The 27831-nt window shown below is 38.0% G+C and overlaps 2 protein-coding genes across 4 annotated transcripts in view; one reads left to right on the top strand and one right to left on the bottom strand.

Annotated features, from left to right (window-relative positions):
- Positions 1 to 4693: 4693 nt before the first annotated feature.
- Positions 4694 to 14544, bottom strand: LOC107669017 (VIP peptides-like). 2 transcript variants are annotated; one of them, XM_016461107.1, is made up of 6 exons: positions 14179 to 14544; positions 13549 to 13646; positions 12406 to 12487; positions 6597 to 6698; positions 5109 to 5213; positions 4694 to 4915 (listed from the first exon to the last, which is right to left on the bottom strand). In XM_016461107.1, the coding sequence occupies exons 3-6, from the start codon at positions 12480 to 12482 to the stop codon at positions 4828 to 4830; spliced, it is 372 nt and encodes a 123-aa protein (XP_016316593.1). In that variant the 5' UTR covers positions 12483 to 12487; positions 13549 to 13646; positions 14179 to 14544; the 3' UTR covers positions 4694 to 4827. The 2 variants fall into 2 exon arrangements, with proteins under 2 accessions (XP_016316593.1, XP_016316592.1); XM_016461106.1 differs by lacking the exon at positions 14179 to 14544 and adding an exon at positions 14032 to 14133.
- A 2572-nt stretch (positions 14545 to 17116) lies between these two features.
- LOC107669015 (CDK5 regulatory subunit-associated protein 1) overlaps positions 17117 to 27831 on the top strand; it is a 15530-nt gene continuing 4815 nt past the window's right edge. The window contains exons 1-9 of one of the 2 annotated variants that reach the window (XM_016461104.1): positions 17117 to 17576; positions 19201 to 19304; positions 19396 to 19430; positions 19526 to 19626; positions 19853 to 20063; positions 21036 to 21156; positions 21266 to 21499; positions 22702 to 22799; positions 24514 to 24569. In XM_016461104.1, the coding sequence (XP_016316590.1) occupies positions 17303 to 17576; positions 19201 to 19304; positions 19396 to 19430; positions 19526 to 19626; positions 19853 to 20063; positions 21036 to 21156; positions 21266 to 21499; positions 22702 to 22799; positions 24514 to 24569 (1234 nt within the window). In that variant the 5' untranslated portion in view covers positions 17117 to 17302. The remainder of the gene's footprint in view (positions 17577 to 19200; positions 19305 to 19395; positions 19431 to 19525; positions 19627 to 19852; positions 20064 to 21035; positions 21157 to 21265; positions 21500 to 22701; positions 22800 to 24513; positions 24570 to 27831) is intronic. The other variant, XM_016461105.1, reaches the window with a different exon arrangement.

Genomic DNA, 27831 nt, shown 5'->3' with positions numbered 1-27831 from the left:
TGCTAATAAACTATGCTCAATGCATGCAATTTATTCTTGGAAATTCCCCTTCCTAAAATGATTTTGAATACTGAGTGGATTGGTCATAATTAATACAGTATTGCATTTTAAATAATAATTTTCTTTTTTAATTATAGTACGTTGTTTGAAGTGCAGCACTGTATTTATGTTTGTCAAACATTCTGTTTAGGGTTTGAAAGTGTTCCATTAACTTTGTTAGATTTTAGCATTCAAAAGATAACCAACAGATGATGTCGTGGATATTTGAATACTGTTTAGTGATTGGTCTTTTCCTGCATCTGTTTAACCAACTGCAGTGTGATTGATGACAAAAAGGTTAATGTTGCATTGCAGGTTACGAAGAACTGCAGTTTAAAACCTAAGCTTTTACTACCTTGCAAGCACTGCTATTCCCTACAGGAAGTACAAATTTGGTTTTAATCAGTACTTTGTTCTCTTTTTCAGACTTGATGGAAAATGATGCTGGCAAAATCGAGAAGACCATGGATGTTTCATATTCGTGTTTTTTTCTTTAAGAAATTTGGGAACAGAAGTATTGGTGGTGGTTTAAAAGAGAAACAAAGATGCAGGCCGGAATGTTCTGGAATTTTCAAAAATACAAATTGAATTTGACAGTTAAGAAACATGGTTTTCTTTTTTTGACAACAAATCACTTTCAGATGAATATGTTGAGGATATGATGATTGTTGTTTGTACATTGAATTGTGTTTGGTAATGCAAATGAAAGTTTGTGATATTCTACTGCTGTTTCCTGTTTTTGGAAGGATGTTCATTTGATTGTTTTTGAATGCAGATTCCTGTCTTCAGATTTTTGTAATGAATAGTGAAGTATGTTCCTGTTTGAGGGCTTTTTTTTTTGTTTGTTTTTTTTTTGGTCATACCATCAGAGCAAGAGGTTTTGTTTGTCATCAACTGAACAGAAATGTGGAATCATTCTTCCAGTCATCACCACACAGATGGCTAACACAATGTTTTTTAAAATAAATAAAACAATTAAAACACATTTGCTTGTTTTGTGTTTTTTAGTGGCCGATACTGGTTTTCAGAGAGCAGGGCGGCTAATATAATACTGAACAAACCTAGTCATTCTTTACTATTCTAAAATGTAGAAAATATAAAGATTTGAACAAAAGTATGAAATGCAATGGGGATTATGTAGTAACCAAAACATGTTAAAGAAATTAAATCTAGCCATTTTGAAGGGCTTTGTGTGTGTGTTGGACACTTGTTGGCTGCTCTTAACTTTTTGGGTGCAGGTTTAATGATCTACAACAATATAGAGTGAGATTTGGTGGGAAGTAAGCTAATATTTAATATAATACTGATTTCCCGCTAGAAGTAACATCAAAAGTTGGTCAGAATCACACAAAAACTCCACAAAATGCAACTTTCAGACACCATCTTTATTTTTAAGCTCAACTTTTATGGAACTGAACACACAGGATTGTGGGATATCAAAGGCAGTGAAGGATACGTCTATGCTGCCTTCAAAAATCGATCAGATGAGGGCATCTCAGGAGACAGGAAGTGAATCTGACATTAGATTCGGATGTGCCTTGATGCCTTCCAACCTTGGAATGCATCCTCCTCAGGCAACATTGTTTAGTCTTTGGACGCAGCCACAGTCTTTAATACAAAAAGCAGAAAGTTCTGGTGTTCAATTACAGTTAATTCGTTGGTTGGCTGCTTGCTATTTAAACACTTTTTTCATGTTGTTCATGCGTTGGAAATCACAGGTGTGCTCAATTTTGTTTCAGTGATTACAGGTTTTCCAACTTGTGTGTCAGTGATAACAATAGGTTACTGTCGTAACCCCGGTTCTCTGAAACATCGAGTGGAGAGATCCACCTATGGGAAGGGCATCCGTACCTGACCTCTGCAGAAGCATCCAATTGCACCAAGTCTGGCTAGACAGACAGAAGCGCGCAGCCAATGCCAGGTAAGGCCCCACCCCCTTACCTGAGAGCATATAAGGCCTGCACGCGACGCTATTCTCCAGTAAGTATATTCGCTTCTCGTGCGGCAAGCGGGGCAAAGCTGGTGGATATCTCCACTCGATGTTTCAGAGAACCAGGGTTACGACAGTAACCTATTGTTCTCTTTCATCATCTCGTGTTCGAGATCCACCTATGGGAGAGACATGGACAGCTCCCCGATTGCCCAATACACTCACAGTGAGGTTCTGTAAACCAGAGAAGGACGGTCACCCCAAGGGGCGGTGCCTGACACGGTCCCATAATCATGCACCTGACAATCCTGACACACACACACATGACTGCTGTGCACAGGCAGGACATGAAACATGTATGAGGCCCACACATGTAAATAAATCCAGCAACACATATGAAACATCCAGGCAGGAAAATAAATGCATGCTTGGTGACACGAATGTGCGTGGCCCGACGGCCCACTTACCCTTCGTTCCTTTACTACAATGTATAAATAGGAAGGACGAGAGGAAGGTAACAAGGAGCTATGAAGACCCCACCGACCTGACATTCTCAGAGGAGCTAAGCCTGCCTCCACACACAGAGAAAAAGTCCTTGGGCTTAGGGCGAGCCCAAACGGGAGGACTGTGAATTCGTAACATATGCCTTGATAGGCAAAACGAAGAAACTTCCTGTGTGGCGGATAAATGTTTATGTGGAAAAACGCATCTTTCAGATCGACCGATGTGAACCAGTCGTTCTGTTTTATGGTGCGGGTCAGAGTGCCGTGGGTTAACATTCTGAAATTGTATTTCCTCAAATGTTTGTTCAACACTCTTAGGTCCAAAATGGGGCGGAGAGAACCGTCCTTCTTTGGAACCAGGAAATAACGAGAATAAAATCCTTGATTTATCAGATTGGGGGGCACCACCTGAATCGCTCCCTTTAATAGAAGGGAAGAGATTTCCTCATTTAGAATGTGAGCGGCGCTCTCCTCCGTGTGAGAGGAAAGAACGCCGTTGAAATGCGGGGGTTTTATTACAAACTGCAGTCTGTAGCCCTGCATTACAGTTCGCATCATCCACTCGGGAGCCGAAACAGTCTGCCAGGCCGACTCGTAACTCGCGAGTGTCCCCACCAGAGCCGGAGAAGCGCTGGCATTCTCTCGTGCGCCCAGTTTGCGCATTTGTGATGCAATGGCGCCCTATAATGGACAGACCAGGGGCGACATGCAGGGATTCAGAGAGATGTTCTCTCTCTGCAGAGAGATGTACTCTCCCTGAAACGAATTCGTATGATTCGTTTGTTTTATTGTGTTCTTTGTGTTGGGGAACACAGGGGCCGAAGCCTTTATTAACTGGGTGAGGGGAACAAAGTATGTGCCGTGTGGTGACACTGCTTGTGAACTTTTCCTCACAACAGACCCCCTGAACGTGGGGGGAGAGCACACAACGTCCACTGAACGCATGGGCCGGGCAGCCACGAGAATGGGGCGGTCGCCCTCTCCATGAAAAAGCCTCCGTCTTTTGGACAGGGGCTTGGGGGCAAAAAGGGAGTCCGAAGAGCTTGCGGCTCGAGAACGTATCCTCTTCGGGAAAAACAGGATTGGGCTGGTCAGCCCAGTTGAGAGACGTTGCGCCCCGGGAGGCCCCCGGTAGCGCGTCGTCATCACCGTGTCCCCCATCCGAGTCCGAAAGGCCGAGCTCGACGCACTGGGTCGCGGCAACTTTGAGACGGCGCCGAAGGAGCTTTTTAGGCAACGTGAGGCAATGGCTGCAGTTTTCCGTGTTCTCCAAAGCCTCTTCAGCATGCTTGAGGCCCAAGCAGACCACGCAGAAGGGGTGCGGATCCTTAGCGGCGATCAGCGCGCCGCACGCGGCCGGGCAGGCCCATGATGTGCAGCCCCCGAGAGAAGTAGGTTTGGAGAGCGACATGCCGGCGAAAAACTGAGTAAAATCAGTGGCGGGCAGCCGTGGAAAAGGGGAGCAGGTGAAAATAATCACAGAGCGTGGGCGGCTCAGGATGCAAAAACAGCTTTTTTTCTGGGCTGAATAAAAGACTGTCACGTCTGGCGGAGGCTGATCTTGACGATATGTCCTCCTGAAGACACGAAAAGTGAGCAGTGATAAATCCAACCCGAGCTGTGAAGTGCAGAGATCGCGAGAAGCGAATGACAACTGGAGAATAGTGTCGCGTGCAGGCCTTATATGCTCTCAGGCAAGGGGGTGGGGCCTTACCTGGCATTGGCTGCGCGCTTCTGTCTGTCTAGCCAGACTTGGTGCAATTGGATGCTTCTGCAGAGGTCAGGTACGGATGCCCTTCCCATAGGTGGATCTCGAACATGAGATGATGAACGAGAACAGGTGTGTTCACTACATTGTTATTCACTTCACACATTATTTCATCTTATTGTTGCTTTGAGGTTCTACTTTCTCTTTTCTATAGTCTTTCTAAAGTGTTTGTAATTATTCATGAGAGTAATGTCATCTTAGATTTGTCAACTTCGAAATAATGCTATTAGTGAGAGGTGACATTTTTATTTTTCAGTATAATTTGGCACGAGTTCTTCAGGTAGGATTTGTCATCAGTGTTTTTAAGGAGTGGCTTAAGGAATGATTATACCACTATACAACCATATGTGCTTGCTTGTGTATTTTTAGGTTGGGACTTCTGATTCCTGTGGCAGACCTTCTGAACACTGGCTGTAAAAATACACAGTGCACAGAAAACTATGAAGGGTGAACTGAGTTTTAATAATCTAGTGTAAAATGTGGCAAATGCAAGTATAAAGACTGTTCACAGTTTTTTATTAATGTTTAATCATTGTGTAACTACTGAGAACTTAAGTCTTTGTGGTTCTCTGTAACTTTGTTCCCTCTCAATGACATCCATATCCACATCTTGCTTGAAGGTGTCTCCATATATGCCCGACCGGCGTTTCACATAGTTTCGAGTTTGTGCATGGTCTGTTGACAGAAAAAAAAAAAAGAATTAAACATCATGGGACACACCATTATTAAATTATGTAGTTAAATCACGAGATTAATTAGCAGAATGGAAAAAAGTGGATCAGAGACGGGGTACCTAAAACTAAATTATTTAATTAAAAACAATAAATGATTTAGTTATAGTTGTCCAAAAAATAAATAAAAAACATACCCAAGTCTTTTGCCCATAACAGTTTGAAGAAATTTTCTGGCAGATATTTGACCGAGAACTTTTCGGTAGCTATTGGTAAAGATGGCGTCAGCATGCCTTTCAAACCTGGAAATGGTGTTTAAACATCACACAGTTATGACAGAGATAGATGACTTTATTTGAAGTCAGATTAGACAATTTCTGACCAAGGATATCAGGTGATATTAAAAGTGGGGGGGACACGTCCCCCGCGTCCCCCGCGTAATCTACACCACTGTGTCAGTGGGTATCTCCTCATCCACCACCAGTGTGCAGCATCCACCTGGATGATGCGACGGCAGCCATAGTGTGTCAGAACGCCCACAACACACCAGTTTATTGGTGGAGAGGAGATAGAGTGATGAAGCCAATTAACAGATATGGGGATTGTTAGGAGGCCATGATGATCAGAGGCCAATGGGCAAATTTGGCCAGGATGCCGAGGTCACACCTCTACTCTTTTCGAAAGACATCCTGGGATTTTTAATGACCACAGAGAGTCAGGACCTCGGTTTAACGTCTCATCTGAAGGACGGTGCTTGTTGACAGTATAGTGTCCCCGTCACTATACTGGGGCGTTAGGACCCACACAGACCACAGGGTGAGCACCCCCTGCTGGCCTCACTAACACCTCTTCCAGCAGCAACCTAGTTTTCCCAGGAGGTCTCCCATCCAGGTACTGACCAGGCTCAGCCCTGCTTAGCTTCAGTGGGCAACCAGTCTTGGGCTACAGGGTGACATGGCTGCCGGGTATTAGGGTTCAACCACTTGCATGGCCCAAAGTACAGTGCAAGAAATTTTGTACCAGTTAACAGAAATGTCACATGCCTGTTAGCGTGACAGTGCTGCATTTTTATTCAGTCTTACAGTTAGTTAAGTTTTGTTAAAATTGCAAGAATGATTTTTGATATTGACGCTAATGATTTTAGCGTCAGCAAAAATTGGTTGACAATATAGGCCAGGGGTGCCCAAACTCGGTCCTGGAGGGCCGGTGTCCTTCAGAGTTTAGCTCCAACCCTAATCAAACACACCTGAAGCAGCTAATCAAGGTCTTATAGGCATACTAGAAACTTCCAGGCAGGTGTGTTGAGGCAAGCTGTAGCTAAACTCTTTGGGCACCCCTGATATAGGCAGTAATCAGTGTATGCAATATGCCATATTATAATGCCATATATGCAATGCAATATGCCATATATAACTGCATACCACCATTTTGCAGCCAAAGTGTGTTTATAGTTGTCTTGGCAAATTAAAAACCTAAACAATTTGTTAAAAATGAATTATTTTTTAGCAAAATAAATAAAATTTCAGTTAAAATATGTATATATATTTATTTCTGATATATATATATTTCTGACACATGCATGCAAGTGGCAAGTGAAAATGTCAGGGCAAGAGAAATCTGAACTGTTGCACAGTAGAAAAGAACGTGTTACTGTTGAGCACTAGGTGAATGAATGAATGACTGACCTAAACTCAGCATCTGGTGTTTGGGATGAAGTATCTGCTGGCAACTGCATTGGATCCTCAATAGAGCAGGTCATCAGTATTGCAGCTGCTCTCTGACCGAACCTAACAAACACATGAAGCACTGTGTTTATCACCGACATATTCGTAAGATGTGAACATACCCATAGAATAGAACAAGTTCTCTTCTACATAGAACAGTCAAAACAAGATGTTTTCAGACAGGAGTGGTTTTAATCCAATTTTCGGTAGAGCAGACTACCGTTTGGTAAAGGTTATTTTTGGCAGCCAATTTCTGTTAAGTATTTTGTACAAAAAAAAAACACTACTGAACATTTGATAAAAGATACAGTGCGCTTAATACACAGGATGGGTTCATGACTGTGACGACTAGCCCCAGTCTCACCCCTGTTTTTAAACAAAAACATTGTTATTACCTTACAAATTTCATGTAGTAAGGGAAAAAATTAAATAAGATGCTCTCAAAAAGCCGTGGACTCACATCCTGTGTCTGTAGTTCATAATTTCAAGCCCTGACCCTAGTTAACACAAAAGCAGAGTTCAGGCTCTGTCAATTAGGGTAACGTGACATACTTTGAACCTTTTATACAGTCTATGCTCTGAATGTACGCTCAGAAGCAGCACAGACTTATACTCTTCTCATAGGCAGCTGTTCTTTGTTAATACCAATCATACTCTACTCTTTGCCATTGTGTTTGTATAGAGGCGTATAACCTAGCGTAAAAATGAGTCATACACTGTTAATTAGTTGTATCCCAACAAGTGCTGCAAATGTCATGTTCTGAGAAAATCAGAATGCTATGAGAATGGTTTGCTGTTACATAATACTGTTGATGATTTCAAGTAGTCTCTCATTTAAGAGGATTTGTTATTATAAATGATATAACTGTTATTTGTTATGTTTGCTACAAAGAAGACTGCATGATTTAAACATGAAGGATCCATAGATCCTCACGTGCAAATTGTGTTTGTTGTGTTTTTATTTTTATGTTTTTTCTTATTCATTTATAATCATTTATTCGCATAATCATTTTATAGCCTAATCATTAGTCATTCGTATGATTTATTATTTAATTATTTTTATTATTTGATTATTATTATCATTTGATTATTTTTATTATTATTTATCATTATATTATTTAAGTATTTTTATTGTTTATCCATTTATTAGATTCAATCTGCGATAATGAACGCGATATTGCCTAATTGTCAATGACAATCTCACGCAATTAATTTCACAGCCCTACTGTGAAACAGTTTTGGTATAACAGTACATGTTGAATTTGTGCTGGCCAGACGAAGTTTGAACATTGAGACATACGCAACTAAGATTGTTCAATAAACTCTGTTACTTTTTACCATTATCACTTCGTCTCCGCTTCTGCTCTTCTCTGGCTTTCCTCGGTCAACTTCTTGACTGACAGAAGACTGTTAAACACTCGTTTTGGGTATTTTTGGATACCAGATAAGACTTGCTGTTAACAGGGTTTGGGTATTAACAGCGCTGCTGACTAGTTGTTCTGTTACTGGACAAACTGATATTTTCTGACGGGATCTGGCGTCCGGGGCTGGATCCTAATTATTATCTGGCGTGGAGACCTGATCTAACATTTTGGCGTAGTCGGCAGGATGGAATAACACTGCTGTTATCTCCATAAGAGCAGAGTCTGGATTGTTTCTCGCACGACCAGATGGTGGAATGTCCCAGGCCACTGGGCTTCTGACTCCGGGCCACGAGTGAGGACCAGGGTGACTCCAGCACGCGTCTTCTCCTGGCTTAACTACTGCAAAGCAGAGTGAGTGTGTTCTGTTTTGACATTTCATGAAAATTCAGTACCTGCTGTGGGAGTAGCTTGGCTACTGGGTCAGATTATATAATTTCTTCAGTTATGGAGGAGTCAGAAGTTAAGAAAGATTATGTAATTGAAACGCTGACAGAACAACTGAAAGAGCACTTTAAGGTCAAAGAAGCAGAACAAGAAATAGTTGCTAAATATAAAATCAACGTGCAAAAGTGCGGTCTTTTGGGAACCTAAAGACATCAAAAAAGCATGGGGTAAAATTCAAAGAATGAAAACCAGAGAATAAAGACGAATTCCTTGGATTTTTGCCACTTTGTCTAAATTTAGGAAATAGGAAATGAAACAGCAATTAGACAATCTTAACAGAGACAAAGAAGTCATGGAGAGAAAGCTGAAGGGGTTTCAAGATAGATGTCAAGAGTTAAAAGCTCAGCTTGAAAATGAACAGAAAACTAAAACAGCTAATGTTCAAGATACACAAAGGGTTGTTGATCAGAAGCAAATTACGCAGGTTTTACCAGATTTGAATGCATGTGATATTGGTAGTGACACTGATATGACCACAGATTCAGATTCTGACACAGACACCGATGATTGCGAAGGGGCAACAGCAAAGCTTAGACCATTGAGGGTTAACATCAAGAAGGGGAAAAAGCGGACTGAGGTTTATCTTCAGAAAACAAAAAAAGGGAATGTGTTAATGGATCGTGAGTTCAGAGATTCAGATGTTGTGCAGTACAAATATTCACCCCCAACTTCTAAAGAAGTGTATGAGTGGTCAAAGGAGGTAGGAAATGTCAGAAAAGATACGAGATCAGCTTTAGGTCGATTGGAAGCTCTGAAAGATATTTGTTCTCTGTCAGTCAGAGATGGGTTCAGCATAGTCTCCGTCAATCTGTCATCAGCAGACAGAAAAGGTTTGAAAGAAGCTCTTGGTGAAACTTTAAGTGGTGAACGTCTGACTGATGATAGAGCTGAGACGGAAGGATGGAAGAAACTTAAGGCTTGGTGTAGGAAAGCACAACAGCAAAAAGTAGATTGGAATGAAATCACAAGATGTAAACAAAAGACAGATGAAAGATTTTTTTCTCTGTCAGTCAGATATGGGCTCAGCATAGTCTCAGTCAATCTGTCATCAGCAGACAGGAAAAGTTTGAAAGAAGCTCTTGGTGAAATTTTAAGTTGTGAACGTCTGACTGATGACAGAGCTGAGAAAGAAGGATGGAAAAAAACTTAAGGCTTGGTGTAGAAAAGCACAACAGCAAAAAGCAGATTGGAATGAAATCACGAGATGTAAACAAAAGACAGATGAAAGTGTTGAGGATTACACTGAACGATTGTGTGAGACCTTTTCACTTTACTCTGGCTTGGATGTGGGCTGTGAGCCATCAAGTTTTATCAAAATTCTGGGCAAAGGAGGGCCTTTCCTATCAGTTTGGCTGAATGGGTTAATTCCTGAAATTAGGAAAGGAGTGTGTAACAGGAAGGAGGGTTTAGGCTTCCCTACTGACACCAAACTGTTGAAGAATTGCTAATTACTGCAAGAGATGTGGCACGAGCAGAAAACCAAGCTTCAACATTAGAGCGTGTTTTGATTGCAGAAATCCAATCATGGTTTGCATTTACAATTCAAGGTCAACAATACACCTTTACGAGATTGCCACAGGGTCTCCACAATTCTCCTACTATTTATCAGCAGTCTTTGCAAAGACGTTTGAAAGATTTTGATTCAACATCAGTTGTCATTCAGTATATTGATGATGTTTTGATTTGTTCAGAAGATAAAACTGAACATGAGAGGGATGTCAGGCAGCTGCTTGATTTCATGTACAGCAAAAGTCACAGAGCAAACCTGGAAAAAGCTCAACTGTGTCAGGCAGAAGTAATCTATTTGGGTCAGAGTATATCTCAGGGTGAGAGGCGAATAACACCTAGTTGCTGTGAGGCTGTTAAAACACATCCAATTCCTCAAACCATTTGAGAGCTGAGATCCTTTTTGGGCCTATGTAATTACAGTCGTAGTTGGATTAAAGGGTATGCAGAAAAATCACAACCCTTAAACAATTTGTTAAAGGGAAATCCAAGAGCCCAAGACCCAGTTGACTGGACTCCTGAAGCTAAAATGGCTTTTGAGGAATTGAAACATGCCTTATGCAAAGCGCCCGATCACAGAAAGTCTTTTACATTGCATGTGAACGAACAAAAAGGCTACATGACATCTGTTTTAACCCAAGAATGGGGAGATCAAAATAAACCTGTAGGGTATTATTCACAGCAACTTGACACTGTTTCACAAGGCTGGGGGCCGTGTTTACGAGCAGTTCAGGCAGTTTATTTTGCCTTGCAATACGCATCACCCGTAGTGCTTGACCAAAAGATAACCATTCACTGCCCACACTCTGTGCATACACTGTTATCTCTAGGGAGAGCTGCTCGTGTAACACTTCCTAGATGGATCAAATGGTCCACTGCACTAGAAATGCCAAACATCCCTATTGAAAAAGCCACTCCATCAAATCCAGCTACATTGCTTGCTTCGTCTGAAGCAATTCCCGACTGCCATGATTGTGTAGAAATTGTACAAACATTAAGTGTAGATGAACACTTCAAAATCCTGATTTGATTTTATACACTGATGGTTCATCTTTTGTGGACAAAGGGGAACGCGAGGCAGGTTGGGCAGTAACCACAGACTCAGAAGTTTTAGCTTCTGGTGCCCTATCACCGGGAATGTCAGCTCAGCAAGCTGAATTGATCGCGCTCACAAAAGCATGTGAATTGGCTAACAACAAAACGGCTAACATTTATGCTGACTCTCGTTATGCCTTTGGTGCTGCGCATGACTTCCGAGCAGGTTGGCAGCAGAGAGGTTTCCTCACGTCTGCAGGAACGCCCATTAAGAATGGTCAAGAGGTGGAGGGACTTCTGAGGGCTCTGCAGCTCCCAAAACAGGTTGTGGTGCTGAAGGTGAAAGCCCACCTGAAGGGAGATTCTAGTGAGGTTAAAGGAAATACCCTTGCTGACCAGGCATCTGCGGTTGCCGCCGCAAGAGCGGCAGAAACTTCTACTGCTTAAACATGTCATCTAAGTGTGACACACTACTCACAGCTCACAGAGATAGCTGAGATGTAGGATCAATGCTCCCGAGAGGAGAAATGGGAATGGATTGAAAATGGTTGCAAATTGGCAGATGACAAAATTTGGAGATATCAACAGCGAATCGTAGCTCCAAAAGCCTTGATTCCTTATTTGGCCACACGTATACACAGTGTTGGACACTTAGGCGTTTTTCAAATGTGTTCACGTTTTAACGCAATCTGGTGGCCGAAGGGTTTTAGGAAACATGCGGAAGAAGTGGTTCGCGGATGCGTGTCTTGTCAAAAACACAATTCGGCACCCCTAATTCCATCAGTTGCAAGCAGAACACCTGCACCCTCAGGGCCGTTTCGTATATATAACGACACTGTGTATATTTGAACAAGGCTCAAGTAGTTACCACTCAAATTCTAGTGTTAAGGAATAACTTAAGGAATAACAGTTGCAAATTACAGAATGAATGAAACCACTAACTTAAGACACTAACGGCTTACAGGCGGTAGTCAATTAAGATCACAGTTGTAATTACTTAGGACAGTACAAAGACATTTTGTTGACTCTGAAAAACACAGAAGAAAGATGCCCAGTGGGGCGGTATTATTGGCACAGTGGTTAACCAGAAAAATGAAAATTGGCACTTCATGCCCAAAAGGTTGCCGACCCCTGATCTACACGTTAAGAAATTTGTTAGAAGTAAAAGAAGTTATAAGTGAGAGGACATTTCTTTTTCTTTTCTTCTTTTTTTGCTGAGTATACATATATTATACACACTACTGAACGGGGTAATTGTCAGAATATGTTGTCAAACATGTAATTACACCAATTAAAACACCAAACTTACATTAAAAATAAAAAATATCAAATATTATAAAGTTGGTTTTGGTCTGTCTTACCTCAGTGGATGGACTGGGGAAGATGTCGCTGACAGTAACAGGCAGCAGAGCAATAGCAGAGCAGTTCTCTGCATCATTCTCACTAAAAACACAGTTCACATTATGATTCACACCCACTGAAGCTATATACAGTCAAACCAAAATGTATTCAGACACCTTCAACATTTCTCACATTGTCACAGTTTATTCGCTATAGTTTGGAAAATGGTAATAAAATATGAAAAGAACTCAGAGTTAAACTGTGTCAGAACAAATTCATCTTGATAATGTCAGTTAACTTTGATAGAAAGGTATGTAATGAGTTAGGTTGAATAGCTGTCAGCTGTTAAATTTAAGTACTCAATTAGATAATACCAAATTAGGTCAATCAATTACCAAGAAATTATTAATTTTGTTCAGTCTGTTGTGTAAAAAGTTCACATTAGCAATTAAAGAAAAACACTTAAACAAAACATGGTCAGGTCAAAGTGTCTGAATAATTTTTGTCCCAAATGTTTTATCAATCTTGCTGGTAGTCCACCGTATGAAGAATTTTCGGGTATAATATGTCACAGTTTACTTTATCCTCACTTACATAAATAATGTCCTGCACCCACTAGTAAAAAGATATAAAAAATTATATCTGGTGTCTGAATAATTTTTGGTTTGACTGTAATGTATGTATATATGTATATAAACTCCTGCTTTTCTATGTTACTCTATTATTAATTATTATTATGTAATAATCTATTTTTGTAAATTAATACATTTGTATCACGTTTTTTTATTGTATATTATTACAGTTATTAATCATTATTAATTTTAGAATTTAGAATAATAATAATTGTTGTTGTTGTTACTAAAACATTCCTACTTCACTCATGAACAAAAAAGTTCCATTTAGAACCAAAAAGTGTTTTACAGTGAACATTCCTAGCTTTTAGGTTAAAAGAACACAAAAAACTGGTGAACAGATCTGAAGAATGTACAATCTAACATCAAGAAGCTTTAAGACTCTAAAGAAATATAGGCAGCCAAAAAAGGTTCTTGATGATAAACCTATACAACAAGCAACCGTCTAAGTATTTTTACTTTCTAATGTCAAATAATTCTTAATTCCCAAGTTGAATAGTCTTTTGACAGGAGAAAGATTGAAGAGTTTACCTTGTATGGTTGGTGATATGCTCCTCTGACAGTCTAATGAACAAAGACATGAGATGTTGGTCACTCGTACTCAGGGTTTGGTTTCATTCTCGGTGATGCTGAATAAGAGAGTTTAAAAAGACTCAGGTAGGCATTTTGTACCCCTCTTTTGTACCTCTTGTTTTATATACCAAAAATCTCACCTCCCTCCCTTCCCCCTCCCTCCCTCCCTCCCTTCTCTCTATGCCGCAACCCCCACTCTCTTTCTCTCTCTCTCTCTCTCTTGCTGTAATTTGTCATGTAATTATTTACTCAACCGCATTTGTTCCAAACTACTGCTTTTTTTCTGAAAGACAAAGGAGAATTTAAGAATGAATCTTTCCATGCAACACCTTTCCATGCAAGTATATAGTGACCATGTTTGGGTCCAAATAAAAAAGTACTTCATACAACATCTGCACAAGTCTTCTGAAGACATACAGTATAATAGATTCTAAGTTTTACATCGGTTTCTTCAGTGGTTCCATCTCTGCAGTTGCTTTTGTCATCATACAGTCCACTTTCTCATTCTTGTAGCTTTTAGTTTTTTAGTATAGTTATGTCACGGTTCATGGATCCGTGTGTTCAATTCTGCGTGTCTGTTTGTGTTACCTGTCTGATTGCTCGTCAGCGTTGCTCCGGCAACCAAGGGACTGACGAGCTAATCAGCGCGGCTGCACCTGCCGCTCGTTCTGTCCTGTCTTTATTTGTCTCGTGTGTTGGGCTGCGTGTTGTCAGATCGTTGTTTGTCCTGGCTCATGCTTGTTGTCTCTCCAGAGCCTGTGTGTCGGGTGGATCTCTGCCTCGGATTGTTTCCAGTCCTCTGTCTCGGATTATGTCCAGTCTAGGAACCCATCGAAGTCTCGTTGGATTCCTCTCCCCTAGTTGGATCAGGTCGGGACTTCGTAATCCCCGTGTGCTCACGGCTACTCACCTTGATCATCACGTTTGGCTTGCGACCCAGCTTCACTATTTAATTGTCACAATAAATCACTTTTCACTTGCAACTGGATTCTGAGTTCTCTGCCCGTAACAAGTTATTTAGTCTATGAATGTCATGTACAGCATGGTCTTGTGTGGCTGGTAAAAAATTGCAGTTTAATATCTTTTGTAAGTTAGGTCTTCATCCTGTGGTGATAAAACAGTTTAATTACAAATATGCTTCAGGTAAGATACACTTGTCCAGATAGGGCATCAGTGAACTCACTCAGAGGGCTCAGAGCTTTCCACACAGAATCAAGCGTTTCCGAGTCTTGCCATGTTGCCTGGTTTTCTTGCTCTCAGAACCAGGAATATGGATTTATCTTGCTATAGCTCGCTGATATAGCTTCTGTAGAGTTAAAAAGAGTTCAAACCTGTGAGCATTTGTTTTGATTCCAGTAGACCAAAAAAGAAATGCGTCGAGTGACTAAAAGATAAGTCTTTAGACATTTTCACAATTGAGTCCCAAACATTGCCAGTAATGCAATTAAAAATGTTAGGAGCCAACTGGGATAAGGCTTTACCAGCTGGTTGTAAAATTTCACTTTTCTTTCCAAAGTTTTTATTGGAAATTGGATTTATTGGATTTATTATTCCTTTTGCCCTTCAGATTATAAAATACTGTCTTAGTAGCATGTAGTCATCTGAAATATCACTACTCTGTGACTGAAGTGTCAACACTTTGTGACAGAATTAAAACTATAGTGTATTATTTTGGCAATGAGTGGTTACAGTGACATTTTGTCTTACCAAAACAGAGTTGAGAATGCAATTCTAATCCCAATGCATTGTTTTCCTAACCTACTGTATATGCAAAAGTTAAAATCTCCAACTATTATGATTTTATCCATAGAAAAGCAGAGATTTGTCTGACAATGTCACACAAGCACAACCACCTTAAAATAAATGTAATTCTAAATTTAGAAATTGACTTCTGAGTGACACCATGTGGTGAATTGTGTCAATACCTCCTCACTTACCTTTTGGACGGGTCTTCTGCTTATAACAATAAACTGGTACTCACTGACTATGTGCATTCTCAAACATCACAAAAACATAAACACTGTTCTTGAGTGGTCTGACCAGTCTTCAGATTTAATCTCATTAAAAATATTTGGTGGGATTTGAAGAAAGCAGACATGAGCAACATGAAAACCAAAGATTATTAGTGATCTCAAAGATTTCTTTCAAGTGAGGAGTGGGCCAAGATACCAGCAGAGAAATAATTAATTACAAAATGAATAATTTTGATGAACTAATGAACAAATAAATGAACAGTAAGAGGATACCAGAATTTTAAAATATACAAATTAAAACAGAACTAAATGAATAATAATCTTAGTCTAAGTTTTAAAATAATTTGAAATTGAATTTAGATTAAGCACAGAGCTTAAATCAAATTGAAACTAAATTCTAATAAATTAAGACCAAGTAAAAGACCTACACACAGTGTATCTTCGCCTATGCCACTGGATTCTGTCCTAAGGCCAAAACAACACCAAAAATTATGAATCTAAATGAGAATTCGGTAAGGCCATGATAAAAACTGAAAAGTAGTCCAAAAACTAAGCAGTTAGCTTTTCTAATAAGGGGTGATATTTGCCCCCTTTGATTTCCAGGGGTATTTTTTTTACCTTTAAAAGGGCAACTTTTCTAACCTTTTGTTAAATGCATGTGTCCCCTTTCATGTAAATTCTTAAAAGAGTTTAATAAATATGCAATTCGAATAATAAGACACTATAGGACTGTTGCCAGTCAAATTAAATCAGTATTAACAAACAGTTATGCTCAGTTATATATAATTATATATTTAAAAAAATTAATGGATTTTTAGTTGGTTTTCCCTCAGTCACGTTTCATTTGTTTTAGTTCCCGCCACTCATGTGTTTCCATTCTCTCATTTGTATTTCAATTTCTCATTTCTATTTTTCCACCTCTTATTTGTCTGGTATTGTTTGTGTCAGAGCATGATGTTACCCTTGTGTTTGGATTGTCTAACTCTTATATGAAAGCCTTATTAACCTTTCTCATCATCTTTGAGCGTTTGCCTACAACATTGTTGTGACTCAAACATCTTTGCACTGCTGAGGCATCTTAAGTGGCATTTAGATGTATTTACAAACACTGTTTTCTAGTGTTTTTCAATGTAATAATTACACTTAAAAATGAGCGTTTATCCATTTGCATGAACAGTTGGGAAATTAATTCCATACTACTGTATTTATTAAAAAATAAAAATAAATAAATAAAAACTGATTAAGCCCACTTATTTTAAATACATTGTTATCAAAAGTCTATTTAAAACAGCACGAACTGCATAAAACCTTTCTCAAATAAAGTGGCTTGAAAAAAAAAAGGAAGCATTTTAACCAATTTTTTGGAGACAGCACACAACTATAAAAAAAATGAATAAGATATTTGAAAGAGGCTCCAAGATTATTTCTTTTATCTGTAACTGTAGTAGCTGTGATATTTTATTTTATAGTTTTATAGCCTTATAGCCTATAAAACTATGGCAATTTTTTAACCTGGCTTTTATTTTGAAATATATCACAGCGGCGTCGCCATATTTACATCGTCTACACATGTACTCAGCTGCGTGACATTTTTACGCAGCGGAGTCTTTTCTTCATTTCACTAGATTTGTTGGAGTAGTTAATTTGGGTAAATCGTTTTTTGATTAGTGTTATGGTTCAGTGATGCGTTTATTCGTTTGTTTTTAGCTGTTAAATGTGTTAAGTTAAGTGAGTGAGACATGAACATAAGCAGCAGTTTCACACTCTGTAGATTTACTTTTAGGAAATGTTTGTCTCGACGCCTTCAAGGGGACACATGTGACCGATATTATTGCTCTAAATCATCCTCTACCGATCAAACAAGAGTGGTGCAGTTAAAGAATAAACTGGCATGTGGTCCCAGTTTTCAGGACTTCATCAAGAGTTCAACTTCTGACAAAAGCTATGATGCTTGCAATGATGAATATGAGGAGTACCATATTCCTGAATGCACAACAGCACGATCACAGAAAGGTCAGGACCTTTTTCTAGAGATTGACAGATAAGTGTCTGATAAACGATATACAAAACTCTTTTTTAGTAACGTTCTTATTTTTGCTTTGTTACAACAGCAATGACAAAATAAAATAAAAATTCTTTTTTCGTTTTGGGCTATATCTAACAAATAACTATTTGTTACATAAATTATTATTATTATTATTATTATTCAAGTGTAGCTTCTTAACAGTGTTGGGAAGGTTACTTTGGAAATAGGTGATAGGTTACAGATTAGTTACCCTATTTAAAATGTAATAAGTAGTGTACCTATTTCAATACTTTATTAAAGTAATGTAACTGGTTACATTTGATTTTGTTTCTAAAATTAAAATTTTTTCAACTGTTTTCATTTTCAAACATTTAAACCAGATAGGGTAACATTACAGTAGTACTCAACAACACTCAAAATCCTTCATCACTTGAATTAAGATTATAAAATCTCACCTCCCTCCCTTCCCCCTCCCTCCCTCCCTCCCTTCTCTCTATGCCGCAACCCCCACTCTCTTTCTCTCTCTCTCTCTCTCTTGCTGTAATTTGTCATGTAATTATTTACTCAACCGCATTTGTTCCAAACTACTGCTTTTTTTCTGAAAGACAAAGGAGAATTTAAGAATGAATCTTTCCATGCAACACCTTTCCATGCAAGTATATAGTGACCATGTTTGGGTCCAAATAAAAAAGTACTTCATACAACATCTGCACAAGTCTTCTGAAGACATACAGTATAATAGATTCTAAGTTTTACATCGGTTTCTTCAGTGGTTCCATCTCTGCAGTTGCTTTTGTCATCATACAGTCCACTTTCTCATTCTTGTAGCTTTTAGTTTTTTAGTATAGTCTCAAAATCCTTCATCACTTGAATTAAGATTATAATAATTAAATTTTAAAGCACAGCCACCAAGAAATCAGACTTTAAAACCTTTTTAATCCGAGATTGTTCTGAGGTTAAGCAAAGATTTAAAATCATAAGATATAGTTTAATAGTTATGATACTGTTTTTGAAATCAAATCTTTGAATAGCTATGGCAGGTAACAGTGGCATCTAACAACTCCTTGGAAAAACAGTTAATCTTAAAAAATAAAGCATATACATTAACCCAAATAGTAAATAAAACAGTAATCGAATAAGCATGTGTTCTATTCTGTGTCCTAAACTCCTGAAACATTGGTGTGTCATATTTTAGAGCAGTCAATGCAATTTATGAAATAAATCAATTAAATCTGTATGTGGGTGTGCGTGTGAAAAAATTCAGATATAACCCCCTTTGTAATCGTTAACATTTTTATATGTAACTGTAATTTAATTACACATTTTTTCTCAGTAATTGTAACTGATTACAATTAAATTTATTTTGTAATTAAATTACGTAATTCCGTTACATGTAACTAGTTACTTCCCAACACCGCTTCTTAAAAGTTATTGTATATAAGAATAATTTATGTACAGTACATACAATACATTAAGTACTTTACCTGTGAACATATTTTTTTGGTCGCTTTCTTTTAAATTTGCCACATTTACACTGCTTTTGAAGTCTAAATTCTTTCTTGGAATTAAGTATTTATGCCACATGATGTTGACAAGTGAAATATCTTTCAGTTTATTTTGAGACATACGGCTGTCAGATGAATGTCAGTGACACTGAAATTGCTTGGTCCATTCTTCAGAAAGCAGGATATTCACGGACACATGAGCTGCCAGAGGTACTGAGATACATTCAGAATAGCAGAATATGGTTAATGTTCTGTCATTACATGAATGCTTTAATATCGTTCGTCTGATATTCTTTTATAGGCAGATGTAGTACTGCTTGTCACTTGCTCTGTAAGGTAGGAAAGACTTCTTTTTTAACCATTAAATAATAAGTGTACTTAATGCAATTTGCTTTCAGATTTAGGGTTTAATTGTTTTTCTCCTTTGACAGAGAAAAGGCAGAGCAAACAATCTGGAACCGACTCAAACATCTCACTGCCTTAAAGAAGAGGTGTCAAAAACACAAGCCTTTATTAAAAATAGGTGTCCTAGGTAACTATTTTGACAGTTCCTCTTTATTTTCAAAAGTGTAAATGTGCACGCACACGGCTAAACAGAAAACATTTTTAAAAGACTTTTTAGCAACATATTTTGTATTAGATGTATTAGAGTTGTTGGCAGAAATGCAGTTCCTGCCCTGATTAGGCAAGTTACAGTTCCATCAACTGGTAATCCTTCTTGTCAAGCCCTGATGCACATATCTTATGCCTTTCTGTAGGTTGCATGGCGGAAAGACTAAAGACTAAATTACTTGAGCAGGAGAAGTTGGTGGATGTTCTGGCTGGGCCAGACGCATACAGACATCTGCCCCGGTTACTATCTCTTGCTTACGGAGGTCAGAGGGCCAGTAATGTGTTGTTATCATTAGAGGAGACTTACGCTGATGTCATGCCTGTCCATCAGACTCCAGAGGGACACAGTGCTTTTGTGTGAGTAGTGCACTGTTTTATGCCACCTTGTGTAGAACCTCACAATATTGCTATTGTATTTCACAAAAAGTGAAGTTTCTAAATAATACTGCCTTTTTGTCTCATTGAAATGTAAAGTTTAAGTTGGGGTGCTGATGTAAATTAACTACAGTAACCATGAAACAGTGAAAAATATTAAGTATAAAATGTGAAAATGTAAAAAGTGTACATTTTATACAGAAAATACAAAAATGAACTGGACTCTGTCCATCTGACTCTACATCTCAATAAAATACCATTATTATTCCATAGAATCATACATTTATAGGTCATGGTAACCATGTGCATGGTTTGTCACTACGGAGGTAAAAAGTTACTGACTTCTATAACACTTGTATTTGTTATGAAAAACATAATTTATTATAAAAGCAAATGCAAAAAAACTGCCGAAGCTTTACAACTAAAATGACTGTAATTACATTTCCTTATTCCTATAATATGTATATTTATTGCAATGTACATGAATATATTTATAATATATAATAACATTTTCACTGGATCTCGCAGTGATGTTTATTCATTCTTCTCACTTTATCTCGCAGTGCTATTTATTGATTCTGGACCAAATTCAGTCGTTTCTCACTGGTTCTTGGAGCACCATTTAATAATGGTGTCAAGACAGATCTGTGTGTAAGCGCACCAGCTCTGAGCTCACTCTATGCTGTCTATTGGCTGAGCTGATAAATGGTCTGCTCTGCGCATTTCAAATGAGTAGTGTTTTTAGTTGCAGTCTGGAGCCCTGTTAATGAAAAAAAGTAATAGATCAAAGAATCATATCTAGTGAATTGTAGTCATTTTTATTCAATAATTGGGTCAGTCAGAAAAAAAAGTTCCTTGTATACGTTTATTCTGCATCCCCAACTCAGACATTTGAATAAATGAAATAAAACTCATACAGCAATGAAAATGTGACATATTCGGTTGGTATTCCAGGTCTATCATGCGTGGCTGTGATAACATGTGTAGTTACTGTATAGTGCCTTTCACTCGGGGCAGAGAAAGGAGCAGACCCCTGTCTTCCATCTTGGAGGAGGTCCGCATGCTCTCAGATCAGGTAAAAGGGTTGAGTTTACAATACTGTGCAATATGGATGTAATAAACCTAAAATAATAGCCCATGATCTATGATGGTGAGGTAAAGTGTGTATGTTTGTTTATGTGTAGGGTGTGAAGGAGGTCACCCTACTGGGGCAGAATGTGAACAGCTATAGAGACTTGTCTGAACAGCACTTTATCTGTTCTGAGGGCAGTACTCAGCTCAGCCGAGGCTTTAAGACCGTGTACCGCACAAAACAGGGAGGCCTCCTCTTCTCAGACCTTTTGGACAAAGTGTCCCAAATTGATCCAGACATGAGGATACGCTTTACCTCACCACATCCTAAAGACTTCCCTGATGAGGTAACTACTATGGAGTCCCAACATAATGGGGTATTCTAGTCAGAAATGCATTCTGCTTTTCTGGAAGCATTTTTAACCATTCTACCTACGTAGGTGTGATTCTTAACTTCTGATTACACAGTCAGGTCCTTGAAAAGATATTAGACTAAAAACAATAATTTACTGAGATACAACACATATTTACATTGACTATATACATTGATATGACTATAGTATGCACGTCATGACCATAATTAAATGGTTTGAATTATGAGGAAAATATGATGAAAAATAACACTGCTAGATTATTAATTATGCATTATCATTGTTTTGAAAAAAAAATTAAGGAAAATTATTTTTTGAAATAAACCATTGATCGTCAATAATGTTGGTCATTGCTGTTTGAGCTGCATGAGCTGAAGAGTGAATGAAAGCCGTAAACTAAAGCACTTTTCTTGCTGCCAAACACACCCTATTTGAGATTAATCAGATATATATGTTGTTTAAACATAATATTTCAACTTAAATATGCACAGTAGCATGCAAATGCATGTTGCACTCTTCCTGTGACAGTGTGCTAAAATTCAGGCAACTGAAGCACAAAGAACTCGCACCGCACATCTTCCACATCTTGCACTTGACTGTATTTTTCTTATCAAAGTCATCACTGTGCACTTTCAAAGCTATAGTTTAGACCAGTCAGACCTCAAGGTACCACCCAAAATGTAGACTGTATCCTGCTTAATAAACGTAAAGCGTCAGTGAAGAGTAACAGTTCCTAGCAAGCTGTTTTAACCAAGACAAACAAATTTAAAGTACACCCTAATACGTTTTGTTGACTTAATATGTTAAAATGTTTAAACAGTACCTGTAAAATAGAGCCTAATATGTGAAGAAGTGGTTGTTTTTGAGAAATATCAGAACATTTGATAACCAGAATCTAGTGTTCTGATTATAATCAGTAAATTATTTTTAGTCAGCAATAACGTTGTAGTGCTAGGCCATGACAAGTAATGTTTGCACTTATCCTGTTTGCCCTCTGTTGGGCTTCTAAGTAGATTCCTTTATGATTTGGGTTCTTGGATAAATTTACTGCGTTGATTTTTTCCCCCCTCTGTAATGGTGATATTTGTTTCTAAACAGGTTATGAGTTTGTTGATTGTACATTTTGCCCGTAATTATTGTATTTAATCTAACTGTATACTTTTTTTGTGTTAAATCAGGTGTTACAGTTAATTCAGGAGAGAAGGAACATCTGCAAGCAGATCCATCTGCCAGCACAGAGCGGCAGCAGTCGGGTTCTTCATGCTATGAGACGTGGGTAAGAACTGTTTATAGGGCTGTGTATTGTCAGCTAAACTCAAGATGCACATCACAATGCAGACAAAAGTGTTGGGTTCTAGAGGTAAAAATTTCAGAACAGACCTACTGTGAGATATGAGTAATTTGTTTAATTAATCTGTCTAGAACCATAGGTTCTGTGCTTATAAAGCAGGAAGTTCCCACAAACATTCATTCATTATAGCAATATGGGTTGATGAGTAGCTAAATTAATCTACATAGATCAAATCAGTGATTTGAAATCTTTCTGTCAGACTGCAATTTCACAGACAACTCAAGGGAATCACCGCTACTGCCTCCTCTCTCTTAATACAGTGCAGAAATCGCTTTACATCACATCATGTCTGCACTGCAAACAAGGGGCCCAAACATGTGCAAATCACTTCACATCACAACATCATGGGCCAGATTTACTAACAGCTTGCTCCAGCATAAAACCTTTTTTGGTGTTAAAATAGTACTGTCAGGTTTACTAAAGACAAGCAGTGAAAAATTAGCGATGAAAAGGTGTGAACAGTCCTTTTTGCAGCTGATCTTATTGCATATGCATTTGTAGGAGTTTCCCTTTCAGATGCAAAATTTACGGGGGGAGAGTATTTAAATGAATCACACAACAGTTTTGCAGTAGTCAGTTTACTGGTATTTGCGCCATTATTTGCCACTCAAAATAGCATGTCTTAACCCATTTTGCGCTTGACATGGCAGAGAACAGAGAGTGGATGGTAGAAGGGAGAGGTTTTTTTATTTGTATGAATTTATTTGGAATTCTAGAGGATTAGCACCATCACCGCCAGCTTGAACCCTTGCTACAAGTAAGGATGGATCCAGGCTTTCATAGTAGACTCAAATTGTATACTCAGTTTGTCAGAAGTGACACCCGGTGTGGTCTTCTGCTGCTGAAGCCCATCTGCTTCAAGGTTCAACGTGTTGTCCTTTCAGAGATGCTCTTCTGCGTACCTCAGTTGTAACAAATGGTTATTTGAGTTACTGTTGTCTTTCTATGAGATCAAACCAGTCAGGTGGATGTTTCATAGCTTCAGCTACTGATGCCATAGATATGTATAGATTCCCCATTCGACCGCTCCAGGCACGTAGATGCGGCCGCCATCTTGGAACGGTTAACTTGACGTCATTCACCATACTGTAGGATCTCACAGAGCCGTTGAGCTTTTCTGTGCAGGATTGTGGCATCTTTCGAATATTCAGTGATTACTATGATGAATGACGTCAAGTTGAGCGTTACAATATGGCGGACGGCATAGAAACAGTCTAATGAAGCATCTATGTATATATATATATATATATCTATGACTGATGCACCGTCTTGTTTCCTACTTAGGGAACCAAGGTTACATATGTAACCAAAACACTCTCTCTTGTGCCTCATAGAAGCACCCTGCTGAGAAATACCAGTGTCAGAAATGCTGATTATTTATACAACCTGTTTTTTTTTTTTATAACTGAACTCATGGGGCATGATGTGAATGCAATAATAAATAAATATTAATACAAGAATTTAATGTCAGTTTTGAAAAACCAGCCCTATCTGGTTATGACATGCCTTATTTGCTGCAATTAACTTGATATTTTTATAGCATATGTACTTCATTTATCTTCATTTTTATTGAAATCCAAGTCTTTGTGGATGTACTGTGTAGTTTAATCTTCAATCTTGTCTTTTTTATCTTTTTCAGTTACACCCGAGAGGCTTATCTTGATCTTGTGGAAAACATTCGTGAAATAATTCCAGGTATGCTGTCATTATAAAATATGCTAATTGATAATCACTGATTATTATTACTGGGACAAAACTACTTACAAAACTGACAAAAACGATCATGTACCAAGGAATTATTTTGTATTATCTTTTCGAACATGTTCAGAGGTACTTGCTATCTTTGTCTGATTTCAAATAATTTGTCAAATAACTATAAATAATGACAAATCTATTTTGCGGGCCATGGTCACATATTAGAATATGCCAGTTACTTGTGTTGGTCAGAATTCATTCAAACATTAATGGCCCCAGTACTTTCTACTCTGGCCAACACTTTATGAAATTTGTGACTGGCATGTTTAATGCAAACATCTCCAATTCTTGAAACAGGTGTTTTTGTTTCATTAGAGTTTGCAATACATAGATATGTATAGATTCCCCATTCGACCGCTCCAGGCACGTAGATGCGGCCGCCATCTTGGAACGGTTAACTTGACGTCATTCACCATACTGTAGGATCTCACAGAGCCGTTGAGCTTTTCTGTGCAGGATTGTGGCATCTTTCGAATATTCAGTGATTACTATGATGAATGACGTCAAGTTGAGCGTTACAATATGGCGGACGGCATAGAAACAGTCTAATGAAGCATCTATGTATCTTCTGCTGCTGAAGCCCATCTGCTTCAAGGTTCAACGTGTTGTCCTTTCAGAGATGCTCTTCTGCGTACCTCAGTTGTAACAAATGGTTATTTGAGTTACTGTTGTCTTTCTATGAGATCAAACCAGTCAGGTGGATGTTTCATAGCTTCAGCTACTGATGCCATAGATATGTATAGATTCCCCATTCGACCGCTCCAGGCACGTAGATGCGGCCGCCATCTTGGAACGGTTAACTTGACGTCATTCACCATACTGTAGGATCTCACAGAGCCGTTGAGCTTTTCTGTGCAGGATTGTGGCATCTTTCGAATATTCAGTGATTACTATGATGAATGACGTCAAGTTGAGCGTTACAATATGGCGGACGGCATAGAAACAGTCTAATGAAGCATCTATGTATATATATATATATATATCTATGACTGATGCACCGTCTTGTTTCCTACTTAGGGAACCAAGGTTACATATGTAACCAAAACACTCTCTCTTGTGCCTCATAGAAGCACCCTGCTGAGAAATACCAGTGTCAGAAATGCTGATTATTTATACAACCTGTTTTTTTTTTTTATAACTGAACTCATGGGGCATGATGTGAATGCAATAATAAATAAATATTAATACAAGAATTTAATGTCAGTTTTGAAAAACCAGCCCTATCTGGTTATGACATGCCTTATTTGCTGCAATTAACTTGATATTTTTATAGCATATGTACTTCATTTATCTTCATTTTTATTGAAATCCAAGTCTTTGTGGATGTACTGTGTAGTTTAATCTTCAATCTTGTCTTTTTTATCTTTTTCAGTTACACCCGAGAGGCTTATCTTGATCTTGTGGAAAACATTCGTGAAATAATTCCAGGTATGCTGTCATTATAAAATATGCTAATTGATAATCACTGATTATTATTACTGGGACAAAACTACTTACAAAACTGACAAAAACGATCATGTACCAAGGAATTATTTTGTATTATCTTTTCGAACATGTTCAGAGGTACTTGCTATCTTTGTCTGATTTCAAATAATTTGTCAAATAACTATAAATAATGACAAATCTATTTTGCAATGTTTGAGTAAATTGACAGTATAGGATGATTTCAAACTGACTTTTTTACTCTTGTAAGACAAGTTGTAATTTTATTTATTTTTGTAACCAGATGTAGCAGTCTACAATTTTGGGGGGATTTAAGATGTTCACTGGAATTACTCTTAATTGTAATGTTGTATCCATTAGCCTAGTTAACACAATTTTTTTTGTATCATATTTATCTATATATCATATTTTTTATCATATTTATCTATATATTCTTGTCTATATGCACCCACTGCTTCATATACCTTATACACAGCACAGTTAGAATAGCAAAATATGTGGGATAGCATTTCTGTGGTGTGACTAGATTGTATTGCAATAAATAGCACTTACATTTAAATTTAGTCATTTAGCAGACACTTTTATCCAAAGCGACTTACAAATGAGGACAATGGAAACAATCAAAATCAACAAAAGAGCAATGATATGCAAGTGCTATAACAAGTCTTAACTTAACTTAACAGTTAACCTAACAGTTAGCGTAGCAAGGTTTTTTTAAAATTATATAATAAATTAAAAGAAAACAGAATAGAAAAAGAATAGAGCAAGCTAGTGTTAGAGGCCTTTTTTCACTTCAATGTTAAAACTGAATCAAAACTAGTTTATAATTGAAAAGGTCTAATAACAGTATTTGGTTATGGTTGCACTTGAATTGGTTACAAAATAGATGAAGCATATGATAAAACATACACATTAATTGTTCCCTGCATGTATGCAGGTATGTAGAATGATACCTTGTTTGGTTAATCTCTCTCTCTCTCTCTCTCTCTCTCTCTCCCTCTGTCTCTCTCTCTCAATTTCAATTCAATTCAAATATCTTTATTGGCATGACAAAAATACATTTTGTATTGCCAAAGCATTAAGACAACAACGAAAATGGTATAGAACATCTGGACATTTACACTAGAACATCTGAACTTAAAATGAAGTTAAAAAATTTTTAGCTGGTGAAAATACTAGTGTTCTAATAATTTTGGCCACCACTGTACACACAGATACGTATGGGGGGGGTGCTTTTTTCTGGTGCTTTTTTCAAGAAAATGTTTTAATGTTTAAATATTTGTATAAACATGTAAACAATTTAAATGTAATGTTTTGTTATGATTTTTTTTAATTGAGGAATTTTGAATAAAATAGTAGCAATCATTACAATTAGACATGTTGGCAATACATCAATGATAGAAGTTAAGAGAAAAAATGATCTGACCACATGACAGTGCACAATTAACTACTACTACATAACCCCGCTACTTAAGAAACCCACCCTTAACCCATCTCTTTTAGATTATTCAACATCAAGAAGATCAGGCCCTTTCTTTCGGAACATGCTTCACAACTCCTTGTTCAAGCTCTTGTTCTGTCCAGGCTGGACTATTGAAATGCTCTCTTGGCAGGTCTTCCAGCCAGTTCTATCAAACCTTTACAATTAATCCAGATGCGGCAGCAAGATTAATTTTGAACGAGCTGAAAAAGAATGCACGTCACACCTCTGTTTATCAATTTGCACTGGCTACCAATATATGTAACTACAGAAGAGTCA

The sequence above is a fragment of the Sinocyclocheilus anshuiensis genome, unplaced genomic scaffold (assembly GCF_001515605.1).
Source record: "Sinocyclocheilus anshuiensis isolate Anshui unplaced genomic scaffold, SAMN03320099.WGS_v1.1 scaffold192, whole genome shotgun sequence".
NCBI lineage: Eukaryota > Metazoa > Chordata > Actinopteri > Cypriniformes > Cyprinidae > Sinocyclocheilus > Sinocyclocheilus anshuiensis.
Note: the sequence above shows the minus strand (reverse complement) of the source record. Positions and strands in the feature narration are given on the sequence as shown.